This window comes from Camellia sinensis, chromosome 5, assembly GCF_055761805.1.
Source record: "Camellia sinensis isolate YWXY chromosome 5, ASM5576180v1, whole genome shotgun sequence".
Classification (NCBI taxonomy): domain Eukaryota; kingdom Viridiplantae; phylum Streptophyta; class Magnoliopsida; order Ericales; family Theaceae; genus Camellia; species Camellia sinensis.
The window spans coordinates 163,564,285-163,578,736 of NC_138965.1; the positions used below are offsets into that span (position 1 = coordinate 163,564,285).

At 38.7% G+C, this 14,452-nt stretch overlaps 1 protein-coding gene across 1 annotated transcript; it reads right to left on the reverse strand.

Annotated features, from left to right (window-relative positions):
* Nucleotides 1-10,209: 10,209 nt before the first annotated feature.
* On the reverse strand, nt 10,210-13,608 carry LOC114318707 (glucan endo-1,3-beta-glucosidase 8). The gene is made up of 2 exons (XM_028265644.2): nt 13,053-13,608; nt 10,210-11,475 (listed from the first exon to the last, which is right to left on the reverse strand). Exons 1-2 carry the CDS (start codon nt 13,400-13,402, stop codon nt 10,344-10,346), a joined length of 1,482 nt encoding a protein of 493 aa, XP_028121445.2. The 5' UTR covers nt 13,403-13,608; the 3' UTR covers nt 10,210-10,343.
* Nucleotides 13,609-14,452: the final 844 nt, after the last annotated feature.

Consider the following 14,452-nt stretch of genomic DNA (forward strand, 5'->3'; position numbering starts at 1 on the left):
ATACTTAGCTTTTTCCTCAACCTGTAAATTGCTGCAAATTTCAACAGATGATCATATGTCGGCTTGACGTTATCTTGTAAATTGCTACAAATTTCAACAAGTGTTAAGCATCTTTTTTGGTTTAACCAACCTGTAGATTGCTACAAGTGTTTAAGCAATAACCTCGACTTTGCTTCAACTCGTGAATTTAAACAAACGAAGAGAAACAGTAATCTTGGCTTAACTTCAACTTGTAAATTGCTACAAATTTCAATAAGTGAAGATAAGGAACAATCTTAGCTTAACTTCAACTTGTAAATTGCTACAAATTTCAACAAGTGAAGATAAGGAACCATCTCGGCTTAACTTCAACTTGTAAATTGCTACAAATTTCAACAAGTGAAGATAAGGAAAAATCTCAGCTTAACTTCAACTTGTAAATTGCTACAAACTTCAACTTGTAAATTGCTACAAATTTCAACAAGTGAAGATAAAGAACTATCTCAGCTTAACTTCAACTTGTAAATTGCTACAAATTTCAACAAGTGAAGATAAGGAACCATCTCGGCTTAACTTCAACTTGTAAATTGCTACAAATTTCAACAAGTGAAGATAAGGAACCATCTCGGCTTAACTTCAACTTGTAAATTGCTACAAATTTCCACAAGTGAATTAAGTGTCTCTGTCTTCTCTCTGCCCCCAATGTGAACCTGAGTTCTACTTGGGTTCTCATTATTCATGTCTCAAAAAACACTAATATGTAACTTTATCAATCATATGTGTTTAAAGAAAAAGAGAAAAGATTGTATTGATGACATCGGCCAAAAATAATGCACATCTAATGATAAAAGAATTTCAAATTACAAGTGTTCCAAGGTCTTGGCAGTGCTTTGCCCTCGTTATCTTCAAGCCGATAAGCTCCATTGCCTAATACCGAAGTAATTCTGTAGGGTCCTTCCCAGTTTGGGCCAAGCTTGCCCTCTCTGGGATCCTTCTTGTTGCCGACGACTTTTCTCAGGACCAGGTCGCCGACTTGAAAATCTCTTGGATTGACCTTTTTGTTGTAAGCTCTGGCAAGCTGTTGCTGGTATACTGCGAACTGAATTGTAGCTTTCTCTCTTCGTTCTTCCAAAAGATCCAGATCTCGGGCTAAGAGTATGTCATTTGTCCCGTTCTCAACTCCTTGGGTTCGGATCCCTGGGATGCCGACTTCCAGTGGAATGACTACTTCTGTGCCATAAGCCATGGCAAAGGGGGATTCCTCTGTTGATCTTCTCGGAGTAGTCCAATGTGCCCAAAGCACGTTGGGTAATTCGTCTACCCACTTTCCTTTTGCTGCCTGCAGCCTCTTCTTTATTCCATCCAAAATTACTTTGTTGGATGCTTCTGCTTGCCCATTACTTTGGGGAAAACTTGGTGTTGAAAAGTAATTCTTGATCTTGAATTTCGCACAAAAGTTCTTGATGAGTTTGCTGTCAAACTGTGTTCCGTTGTCGACAATTATTGCTCTTGGAATCCCAAATCTGGTGATGATGTTTCTCCAGATAAAGTTCTTGATGTCCACATCTCGGATTTTGGCAAGAGGTTCTGCCTCTATCCACTTCGTAAAGTAATCTGTTGCTACCAGCAAGTATTTTCTCTGCCCAGTTGCCTGGAGAAGTTGCCCAACAAGATCCATGCCCCATTGGGCAAACGGCCAAGGGCTGGATACTGGGTTTAGGTCAGCAGCTGGCTGATGTATCAAAGGTGCAAACTTTTGGCATTGTTCACACTTCTTCACGTAGGCTTCAGCATCTTTTTGCATGTAGGGCCACCAATACCCCTGGGTAATTGCCCTGTGGGCTAATGATCTGCCCCCAGCATGGCTTCCACAAATTCCTTCATGAATTTAATATAGGAAATCTTCAACCTGCAAAGGGTGTACGCACCTTAAAAGCGGTCCAGTGAAGGACCTTCTGTAGAGGTGTCCATCTGCTGTCAGACTGAATCTTGCCGATTTCAATCTGATTTTGTGTGCCTCCTTACGATCTTCTGGCAGCTTTCCTTCTTTCAAGAATGCAACAACTGCATCCATCCAGCTTGGCCCCATGTCCACACACATTACTTCCTGCTATGTGCTCTGTGGTTTTATGCTTGGGCCCGACATATAGTCGATCATAATTGTCCTTATTTTTCCAATCTGCATTGAACATGCCAGGTTAGCCAACGCGTTGGCGTGGGTGTTGTCATCTCGGCTAACTTGGAGTAGTCGGCAGTTCTGAAATAGGGCTGCCAATCTGATGACCTCTTTTGTGTATGCCGACATCCTTTCATCTCTGGCTACAAATTCTCCTGTTGACTGGTTAACAACAAGTTGTGAATCATAAAAAATAATTACCTCATCTGCTTCTGCTGCTGCTGCCAGTTTTAGCCCTGCAATTAATTCCGCTTCATTGTTTGAGGCCTTGAACCCTAAACGGATGGACTGTTCTATTATTTCTCCATCTGGAGATATCAGCAGTACTCCTGCCCCCGCTCCTTGTCGGTTCGAACTTCCATCGACAAACAGTCTAAATGAGTCGCCGATGTAGATGCTGCAGGGTCTAAGTTTTTCCTTCATTTGCTCGTTTGCCTTTGGCTGGGATTCTCCTTGCTTGCTGGGACAATGCTCATCCTGGCTCAACAGAGCCCGATGTTCGATGGTTTCAGACGTGAATTCTGCCACGAAGTCGGCCAAAACTTGGCCCTTTATTGCTGTTCTGGGCCTGAACTCCAGGTCATACTGGCTCAAGGTTACTGTCCATCTTGCTATTCTTCCTGTTAAGTCTCCTTGTTGCAACAGGGACTTCAGTGGATGCTCTGTGAGCACCACAATCTTGTGCACCTGAAAGTAATGGTTCAATTTTTTTGAGGCCATTACTAAGGCCAGCATTAATTTCTTTAGTGGTAGATACATTGTTTCTGCGTCGGCCAAGGTTTTACTTACATAATAAACAGCCTTTTGTTCTCCTTGTTCTTCTCGGATTAGCACTGCACCTACTGCGTGTTCTGACACAGCTAAGTACAAAAACAGCTCTTCCCCAGGTTCAGGTGTCGAGAGGACCGGAGCCGTGGTCAGATATTTCTTTAGGTTGGCCAAAGCGGCCTCACATTCCTCAGTCCATAGGAAGTCCGTGGTTTTCTTCATCAGGTTGAAGAAGGGTTTACATTTGTCTGAGCTTCAGCTTATGAACCTGTTTAGGGCTGCGGCCCTTCCAGTAAGCATTTGTACCTGTTTTGCCGATGTTGGGCTCTATAGGTCTAGGATGGCCTTGATCTGATCTGGGCTGGCCTCTACGCCCTTCCTTGTTACTAGGTACCCCAGAAATTTACCAGATCCGACTCCAAACGCGCACTTTGATGCGTTGAGTCGGAGCCGATATTTTTTGAGGATCTCGAATACCACTTTTAGGTCGGCAAGATGACTCTTAGGCTCCTTGGTCTTCACGACCATGTCATCGATGTAGACTTCTACTGTTTGGCCAATCAGGTGTTTAAACATTTTGGTTACCAGTCTTTGGTAGGTTGCTCCTGCGTTTTTCAACCCAAAAGGCATCACTCTGTAACAGTACAGGCCTTTTGGGGTGATAAACGTTGTCTTCTTTTCGTCTAGGGGGTACATCGCTATCTGGTGGTATCCCCTATAAGCATCCAGGAAGCTCATCCTTCCATGTCCAAAGGTGGCGTCTACCAACTGGTCAATCTTGGGTAGAGGAAAGCAGTCTTTGGGACAAGCTTTGTTCAGGCTTGTAAAATCTACGCAGACTCGCCATTTACCGTTTTTCTTCTTTACCACTATAGTGTTGGAGAGCCATGTCAGGTAATGAACTTCTCGGATGGCCCTGGCCTCCAGAAGTCTGTCCACTTCTTCTTCTACTGCTTCGACGTGCATCAACGTCGGTCTTCTGGCTCGTTGAATCACAGGTTTTGCTGACCTGTCGACATTCAGTCTGTGGCAGGTGACATCGGGGTCAATGCCAGGCATTTCGTAAGGTGTCCAGGCGAACACCTCTATGTTTGTTCTTAAAAAATCTTCCGGTTCTCTTTCCTCTTCTTCGGCTAAGCCTGAGCCGAGAAGAAAGAAGCGCTCTTCATCGCCCTCCGGGACGAGGATTTTCTTTAGTGTCTCTTCGCTCTTCTCGGCTGGTTCTTTGCCGACGTCTTCTAGTACTTCCATGTCCTCATCTTCAATTTCTGCCTCTTTTGGCTCTCGAACGCTGCAAGTAGACTTCATTGCTGCCATTGAGCAACTTTTTGCCTGCAGTTGATCTCCTCTGACTTCTTCAATCCCATGCTCTGTTGGGAACCGCAGTAGTTGATGCAATGTTGAGGGAACTGCCCCCATTGCATGCAACCATGGTCTTCCCAAGATGATGTTATATGGTGAAGGTGTGTCAATCACCATGAATTCTGTCCTGATTTTCTTAGTGCCAGCTTGTACTTCCAAGCTTGTTGCGCCCAGTGGCCACGTCGGCTTTCCATTGAAGCCGACCATCGGGCCATTCGATTGCTTCATGTCGTCTGGGTGAAGGCCTAGCTCCTTGTAACATCTAACGTACATGATGTCACAAGAGCTGCCTTGATCTATTAGGATGCGTTTCACTTGGCACTCCCCAACCTGGAGGGATACTACCAAGGCATCATTATGCGGATGCTGGACCATCTCTAGGTCAGCTTTAGTGAAGGCTATCATCGGTCCTCGGCACTCTTCAGGCCGAGGTCTTTTATGTCTGACTTGGTTCACGTGATGCAGGTGTTTTACTCTTTGGGTTTCTCCCCGAATGTCGCTTTCGTTTACCTTTGAGTGAATTACATTAACCGCCCGTGGTCCTCCTACCTATGGTTGCTGTGCTGGAGGAGGCGGAGCTGCTGGTGCTTGAGGCAATCTTGTCTGTTCTTCTCTTGTCCTGGCTTCATCAATAAGGTCCCTCAGATGGCCTTGCCTTACCAAGTCTTCTAAGTGTGCTTTTAGGGCTCTGCAACCCTGAGTTGGGTGCCCTTCTTCATTGTGGTAAGCACAACGCCTACCAACGTTTCTTCCCATAAATTCCCCTGGTGCTCTTGCTGGAGCTCTGAAATAGGGTTGGTTTCGTATTTGATCCAAGACTTTGTGGATCGGGACTCGGAATATAGTTGTTACTGCCTGTTTACCCCTCAATTCTGTTTCTTGTTTGGTTGGTCCATTGTTGCCTCGGCTTCGTTTCGGCGAGCCGTTTCCTTTCTCCTGCTTTGTTTCTTTATTTCCCGACGTATCCTCCTCGGCTCTGGTGTACTTCTCTATTCTCGCCATGAGTTCTTCCATGCTTTTTGGCAATGTTTTTGCCAAAGATTTTCATAGTGGGCAGTCATCTTTCAGGCCGTTCTTGAAGGACACGACCGCCACCTCTTGGTTGCAATCAGGTATTCGATTGAACACCTCGTAGTACCTTTTTGCATAGGCCCTAAGGCCTTCATCCTTGGCGATCTTTAAAGCCATCAGTGCGTCGACCCTCAAGGGTTGTAGTTTATTTGTTACAAACCTGACCACAAACATCTTGGCCAGGCCTTCCCAAGTCTTTACGCTTCCTTTCGGTAGTTTATGGAACCAATCTGATGCAATTTTTCCAAAGGACGAGGGGAACACTTTGCAGAGCAACGGCTCGTTCCCACTATATAATGCCATCGAATTTAGATATAGCCCGACGTGGAAGTTGGGATCTGTCTTACCATCATATATTTGAAACCTCGGCATACTCAATCGCTTTGGTGTTTGAAATTTGTCCAGTTCCACCGAGAATGGTGTCCTCGGCTTAACCGGGGAAGTTACCTCGGCTTCAGCATTCTGTTGCCTCCTCTTGAGGTAATCTCTCAAGTCTTCTTTACTCCTTCCTGGAGCTCGGCTATCTCTAGATTTCAATCTCTTCGGCACATTACTTTCGGCCTTGTGGTGGGCTCGTTTTGATCTCTCTCCATGTGTTGTGTCAAAGCAAAGCGCCTGCCCTTGAACATGCCGATGTTCTTTGGGTTCTCGGTCCTTCGTGTGATACGTTCTTCGGGACTCCTCTCGTCTCGGCTCCTCTCGTCCGCCTTTCCTAGAAGGTCGGTGAGAGTTCCTTCCGCTCCTGGTGTGCTGAGGGACTTCGGGGATTGTTCTTCTTCCTCCATTCTGGATGTTAGTTGCTGGCATCGGCGTATCCTGCAGCGGGTATGGTGGCTGCATGACATTGTTTTGCATCATGAAGTTGACCACTGACTGTAGGTCTGCCAACTTGTTTGCCAAGTCTTTTACTTCCTCATCCATCTGTAGGGACCTATCTCTCCATACCTGAAGGTTATCTTCGTTATAATACTTGCTTTGGTCTGTCCTCTTCGAAGCGTCGCCCTCCTGGCCGACGTCTTTCTCTCCGTGGCCCTGGTCGTGAGTTTCTGTATTGTGGTTGTCTCCTTCAACGTCAAGGTCAATTGGTCTGCCACTCCCAGCAGGAGTGTCGCCCCCAATGTTTTCCCTCTGTCCGTTACTGGCCATCTATTCTTCTAGGTTTCCCACAGACGGCGCCAAATTGTGTGGGTGATTTTCCGACCACACTGCCCGCTTAGTAACCAGCTAGAGAGCACTGGCAGAATAGATGGCACTTGACTGACCTGCAACAGAAATATAAGAATCCCGCGGTGGTTTCGACCACCTGGGGGCACTCCAACGATCAAGTCAGTATATCTCTCAAAGATAAATCAAGTACTAAACTCACAAGCTTGAGTATCAAAAACATAAAACTGCGTACCTTAGACCCATGGGGGTGCCTCTCTTTTATAGTTTACTTAATCTAAGTCCCACTGGAAGCCTGACTTCTATGGATTCCAATTCAGTGCTTACTTTGGATTCCTCAAGAGATAAGGATAAACTCCCTAAGAGCTTTATCCTTATCTTAGCAAAGTCTTCTCCTTACTTTAGGACTCTTGCCCTTTATCCATTATCCGCTTATCTCAGATTCCGATATCTTCGGAGATAACCTCGGTCTCGCCGAGATAACCTCGGTGTCACAACCAGGACACGTGGCACTTCGGCTGACACGTCGGCGTCACCTTGCCACGTGTTGGTATTCAGAAAATACATCCCCACATATATATACATGAAATTTGCAGATTTTTGGAATATATATACATATATATATATACTAGCAACCGGGCACATGCGATACGTGTGCAATCTCTTTTAGAATTATAATATGAATTTTGTTTGCAAAACCCTATTTACAATCTGTCAATTTACAATTACAATTTTTACTACAAAAAAAAAAAAAAAAACAACAAATATTAACTCCACACCTAGGCTAAACAAAAAAAAGTGAATAGGTGAAACAAAATTAAAAAAGTACAAAAAATTCACTAAGGTTGTGTTTAGATTATAGATTTAAATAGGGTTTTGCAAACAAAAAAGAAACGATGAGAGAAATGCAAATAAAATATAAGCCAATTTTTTTCTCCATTTCCCTTGTATTTTCCTTTCCTTTTCCAAATCCCTACCCAATTCATGATCCAAATACAACCTAAATATATGATTGATTTCAACTTGACTTTTGTTAAATGGAAAACCCAGAAATTATGTGTATCAAAAGATGAGAAAAAGAAGTTATTGAGTGATAATCTGGGAGTAACAATGTATATAGCATATGTATAAGAATATGTAGATACTCATAAATCTATTGATATTCATCCATCAATATCTTTAAAAAAATAAAATAAAATAAAATAAAGGAAATTGAGAAAGCATGAATTCGAAAAACATAATCAACAATATTCAAACAATTTCAATTCTGTTATATCCAGAAAGCGATTCAGATTCAAAACAGTTATACAGATTGGGGATACAGCTATGTTCGTTTCTTTGATAAAACTATCAAAAGATTAATTAATGAGAGTCGAAATGCAGAGAACTTCACTTTTGTGAGATTATTGAAAGAAGTAGATTGAATGAACTTGATCTTCTTGAAGAAAACTGTAAAGTGATTGAATCCAAACATATGTATCGAAATGTGGACATCTTGATCAAGGATTTAACAAAAACACATCAGAAAATTTAAAGCAAGAAAGCGAACTGTATAAGCAGAGAGAGAGTGATTACTTGATGAAATTGCTCTGTATAAACAGAGAGAGAGTGATTATAGAATTAGAAGATATTGAAACTGATTTAGAATTGCTGTGTAGTTTGGAAACGTGGGGGTGGTGGAATTGGTTGGTTTGAATTCATCGTGTTACCCTTAACTACAAATTGATGTTAGTGTAAAAATAATGTAATTATTTAAGAAGTTATGGCCATTTTAGGAAAAATGAAAAAAATTTCTAAGAGAGGCTTCAGGACACCAAAGTTCCTGTTGGCTTTTAATAATAGTATAGATATAACTACAGATTATATATATACATATATATACATATTATATATCAACCGTGCTGGGCACCTCCAGCACCCCCACTCCATGTGGGGCTCTGTGATTGCTAGCTAGATAAAAAAAAAAAAAAAAAATCAGCCAATAAGAAAACAGTGTGGGTGGTGGGGGTCATCCCCACTGGAAGTCCAATGCATTTTCCATTATATATATGCAATTTGCAAGTTTATATATATATATATATATATGTTAGAGTTGATAGCATGGAAGGAAGAACAAAGAAAATAGGTGTGTATATATATATATATATATATATATTTGTAGGCTTAAAGGAGAATGGGGAAGAAGATGGGGGTATAAAGGTAGATTTACATGTTCGGTTAACAGAAAGTGTGCGTTTTAGTCTACAAATTACATGGGGGTTAGTGGGTGATTTCCAAATGTCAGGAGATAATTCGGAATCGACCCAAACCACATGGGTAAAGTGAAGTTTGCCCTTTGTTTTTTTTAGTGGAAACTATAAAAAACATAAAATTTATAAAGTTTGACTTTTATACCCTTTCGTCTTAAAATATTAGTCATTTATTCTATTTTTGATTGTCTTAAAATATTAGTCTTTTTTAAAAAATCAATGGATAAAATAATATGAATTCATTAATAACACAAAAAGTATAATTATGACAATTAATATTCTCAAACAAATATACTATCAAAGAGTAATTTAAAAAATTAATCTTTTTAAAATATAATAATTATACTATCAAAAAAAAGTTAGATTTCCCAAAATAAACTATTATTTTGAGACGGAGAGAGTAATAAAATAAACCTTAAAATTTTAATTTTGTTAATTTAAACTTTAATATTTTGATTTGTTTTAATTTAAATTATTTGTATATTTTTATTAAGTAAAATTAATAAAAATATATATATTTTAGAAAATTTTCAAATTGAAAATTTAAAAACTTACTAGTATATATATTTTTAAAAGGTAAAACTCAAGATTTTTTTTTTTAAAAAAAAATAGAAAAATATTTTTTTTAAAAAAAAAATCAAACAAACAGAGACTATTATGAACTTCTATTGCACCATCAATAGTTTATGTACTAAATTTTATATCACTCAATTATTTACCAAATTACTCACCTCTCGTGTGGGATTATAAGTCTCACTTTGGTTTTTAATATAGTAGATCAAACACATATATGACTTACAATGTATCAATACACATCAGAAGTAGAATAAAAAAGTTTATTTGATAAATAAATTTTTAAAGTACAATTCAAAACTCAATTTTTTAAAAAATTTGGATCAAGAAATAAAAAAAAAAATTATTTGGTTAACAAATTTTTAAAATACAACTCAAAACTCAGTTTTGTCTCTCCTCTCTCCTTTTCTTTTTTATATTTAATAAATCGATCAAAACTTTTTCTCTCTCCTCTCTCGTTCTCCTACATTTTACAAATTAATTAATTAAATTTTTTCTCACACCCATCTATTCAACTAAATATATATATATATATATATAACTATAAATCATCTCAAAATTATTTTCAAAACTTATAACCAAATAAATTTTTAACAACTTATCTTTCAAAATACAACTCCAAACTCATTTCAAAAACTAAACCAAACAGAGCCATACTTTTTTGATATATTTTTTTTATTTTTTCAAAAATAAAAATAATTTAAATTAAAAAAATACCCATCCCTTTTCATTTTTGGCAAATGCTAAAGCCGTGTTCATAAAAATGAATCTGAAAACATTTTTGAACTGTTTGCTACACAAATTTAACCCATAAAGACTCAAAAGTGAATGCAAAGGCATAACCTTTTTGACTGCAAAACCAAAGACTCAAGAAACAGTAATCTAAAATTAATATTAAAAAAAAAAAAACTAATTTATAATACAATTTTCTTACTTTTTACCCTATGTTAATCTGCACAAAACAATCCAAATGCTTCAAACTCAAGAGTCAATGAAAAAAACTAAGAAACAAGAAGCAAAAACACCATACACCCCTCAAGAACAGCAAGAAAAATACCAAAAACAGTCCTATGCAGCACCATTGTTGGGGACCCATAAGCAATCATCACCGGAAACCGACACCGATCGTCTGATGGATCTTCATCAGTCACCATAGCCAATCCAGAGAAATCACAGTCCCAACTGTTCTGATCATTCAACTGATAGTACATATTGAAAGCATAGGAAGCATTTCCTTTTGCACTAAGGTGATTACATGAGGACCCATATCCCAATGCAGTGCAATCAGACATTGTACATGCATAATCAATGTTTCTTGGCAAATCTTGCAAGTCATCCACATGTGGGTTCAAAACACACCACCTTTTCATCATGTACTCCACCCCTGTAACCGCCGCGAGTCCCTTTTTTTCTTGGGTACCAACCAGGTCCAATTCGTACTTGGGGTTCCCATCAAACTCGAAAATCCCCCAATGCCTTTCGAAGCAACCTGGGGCAATGCTCTTGGCATCCTCATCGATTAGGCTAAAGAGGTAAGCCTCAATAACGCCTTTTCTAAGTGGGGTCCCATTCCCATTTAGGGCGTGTCGGACAAGACCTTGGTTGAATCTCTTGGCATTTTCCACGTTAGCATTTGTATCTCCATCGGTGGGCCACCCCACTTCCCCGACTAAAATCTTCAAGTCGGGGTATCCTGCCTTAGTTAAAGACCATACTAGAGTGTCGAAATTCGCATCAAACACATTGGTGTATTCATAATTGCCATCCCTAACAGTCTTATTATTAGTGTTGTTGGTATCGAAAAATGCATAGTCAAAGGGGAAATAAGCATTGCCGTAGAGGCTAAGGAAAGGGTATATATTGACAGTGAAAGGGGCATCATTGGAGCCGAGATATTGGATTACTTGTATGGTGATGTCCTTGACCTCGGGCCGGAAGTCACCGGCCGACGGGACGGGATTTGAGTCCGGCGAAAAGTAGACGTCGGCATTGAAGGGGACTGTGGCTTTGACTTGGGATCCGAGGCCGGCGTGGTTTAGGGCTTCTTGGATGTTCTTGAGGGCTGGTAATGTGAAGGGAAGGAAGGAGCCATTGTATGTTTTGAGAAAAGGTTCATTTCCTACTGCAACATACCTGCAAAAATGGATACTGTTAAGGTGATTTAAATCATATCATATTAATTATTTACATATATATATATATATAGGAAAATGTTTGGTAGCTAAAATTTGAGCTGCCTAGCATTGTCGATATATATATATATATATTAAAAAATGTATGAGTTACAAGAAGATAAATTTATTTGAAGTTGTGTTTTGAAATACGATTTAAAAAAAAAAAAGAGTTTGGATTTGAGAAATAAGTTCAACATAACTTATGTTTGAGAAATAATTTTTGAAAAAAACTCTGGATTGATAAATGATTATGTTTATAACATGATCCAAACACTGGACAAAAAAAAGGAGGTAATATTCTTTGGACTTTGGTGATATGTTACTATTAACAAAGATCTGAGCTGCTATTTCAAGTATCTATAAAATGGACATTTAAGCCTAAGTAACACTCAACTAAAAATGGAAAATGATTTTCAGGAAATGACAAACCATTCAAAAGCAAATTGAGAAGGTAAATGAAAATATTTTGAGGTCCCAAACTAAGTGGGAAATTAGTATGAACAGCTTTAATTCAACAAATGTAAACCCCAATAATAATAATAATAATATTTGGATTAAAAAAAAAAAAAAGAGTAAAAGAAAGAAGAAAAAAAGGAAGAAGATACTACCTTTTCAAGAAAGAATACTCCAACCAAAACCAATTTAAAGTCTCTTAAGTGTTGATAAAGCCATATATGTGTATATATATACATCTTCCGGACTTCAACGGTGCTTGTGATTTATGGATAATTGTAGGTGTTTGGGCCTAAAGGACTTTGTCTTGGGAAGGTTCTCGTCATCAAGTACATATATACACACGTTATTAATTATACAATTGAAAGAGGATTGAAGAAACAGTGTGAAGAATTGAGCTTAAGAATCAAGAACAGAGATGGATTAGGGATAAAAAAATAAACTGGTTTGACTCAACTTGATATTGACTCCACCACTGCAACCGTTACTAGTCACATAAACCTAAGCAAACTCAACCAAAAAGAAAATGATTTGCAGGAAGCAGAAAACTATTTAAAAGTAAAACAAAATATTTTAAGGTCCCAAACTAAACTAAGTGGGAAATTAGTCCAAAATAGCTTCAATTCAACAAATAAAAACCCAAAAAGAAAAAAAGAAAAAAAAAGGAAAAAAAAAGTAGAAGGAAGAAGAAGACAAGACCATTGCATGAAAGAACCCCCAAATCCAAACCATTACATATAAAACCATTGTTTATATGTAAAGAAACAGATACATATATCAATTGGATTGAAGAAACAGTGTGAAGAATGGATTTTAAAAATCAAGAACAAAGATTAAATTGCATGTCAAAAAGAAAGAATAAGATGGGCATTGCATGAAAGAACCCCAAGTACCAATAAAGTTATATGTTTATAGAGATATATATGTGCATATTATATTTAGTGATGCGAGTCTCGTGCATTGGGATTGTCTTTAAATATATATATATATCATTATACACTTGAAAGGGGATTGAAGAAATAGTATCAAGAATGGGATTCAAGAATTATCAAGAAACACAAATGAAGATTGTTTGGACTCAACTTGATATTGACTCCACCATTGTAACTATATCTAGTGACATTGGCATCAACCCAAGAGGCAGCAAACTCAGGATCTTGGCTCATCTGCTCCAACATGAAATTGGGTATAGCCAGCATCACTTCAATCTCAGTCCCAATCAGAGCCTCCAAAATCTTCTCATCTGCCTCAAACAACTTCACTTTATCAAATCCATTCTCCTTCAGCATTTCCACCACTTTCTCTGGCGGCAACTGGTGTGTTGCCATGGTTCCCCAGTTCACTCCCACCCCACCATACCCAATTGGAACTAAGCTCAACAACACCAAAACCACCACCAAGAAATGATCATAATGAGGCTTTGGCTCTTCCATTTTGGTCAAATCTCTTTTATGTGTGTGTTTCTTTGATGGGTTGTCTTTGAATCTTTCTTGAATCAAGAGAAAGTGAAAGAAAGGAAAGGAAAGGAAAAGAAAGGGGAATTTTCTTGGTGTTTGGAGTGGGATTTATAGAGGTGAAGAAGAAGAAAAGCTTTTCTCTCTCTTTTTGCTCTCGCTCTGTGGAATTTTTAATGGGTTTATCTTTTAAGAAACTTCAAGGGTAAGGTGAAAATTTTGGTTGGAGGGTGGAGAGAGAAAAAGAGAGAGAAAAAGAATGGAAGATTCCTTTCTTAATGCAGTTAGTCAGTTATGTATGGTGCCAAAACACATGCAATTTTGTGCCCCAAAAAAAATTCTCAGTCAAGAGCTGTTAGTATTGAAGGTACATTCATCAAATGTTACCCACATTTTTTAGTCTGTTGTAGTTAGAGAATAATAGAATAACTGTCCTTCATGTGTCCTTAATTACTTTTTCAGTATAAACAGGGAAAAGGATTATCCACACCTAAAATTTCAAACAAAAATATCCAATGTATTTTTAGGCATGTTAGGAATGCATTGAGTATAGAAGAATTGAAGTTATGGGCATGCAATGATATAATTTTGAGAATTGCAGGCGGATTTCTTTATTAGAGAATAGTGCATTGGATACAAGAATTTGAGATTAGGTGTATAGAATTTTGTGTAAGAATATTAGATGAATTTTAATGGAAATTGTTAACTACTTAACTCATTCAGAATGGTTGTACATCTCTTGTAAAGTGAGGTAGGTAAGGAATGCACAATCATGAAATGCATTGCTAATTAGTACCTAGAGCCATATGTTAGCGAGAGTCTAAAAAATATAAGCCTAAATCTTAACCTGTTTGGCTAAGTTTGCAAGTGTGTCGAATTGTTGGTCGGCCTGACCCTAGAGCTCGTTGGGCCAGGTTTGGGCCTAAAGTTTTGGCCCACAGGTCAACCCCGCCCATTAGAAAGAAGGTATGCTAGTTTAGTTTAAGGGTAGACTTGGACACCATTTTCCTAACCCGACACGATGTTGAC

Excerpts from the sequence above, each read along its gene's own strand:
- LOC114318707 (XM_028265644.2), bottom strand. The coding sequence starts at position 13,402 with ATGGAAGAGCCAAAGCCTCATTATGATCATTTCTTGGTGGTGGTTTTG. Across the intron at positions 11,476-13,052 it reads AATGGTGGAGTCAATATCAA|GTATGTTGCAGTAGGAAATG; the intron begins GTTGAGTCCAAA and ends CCATTTTTGCAG.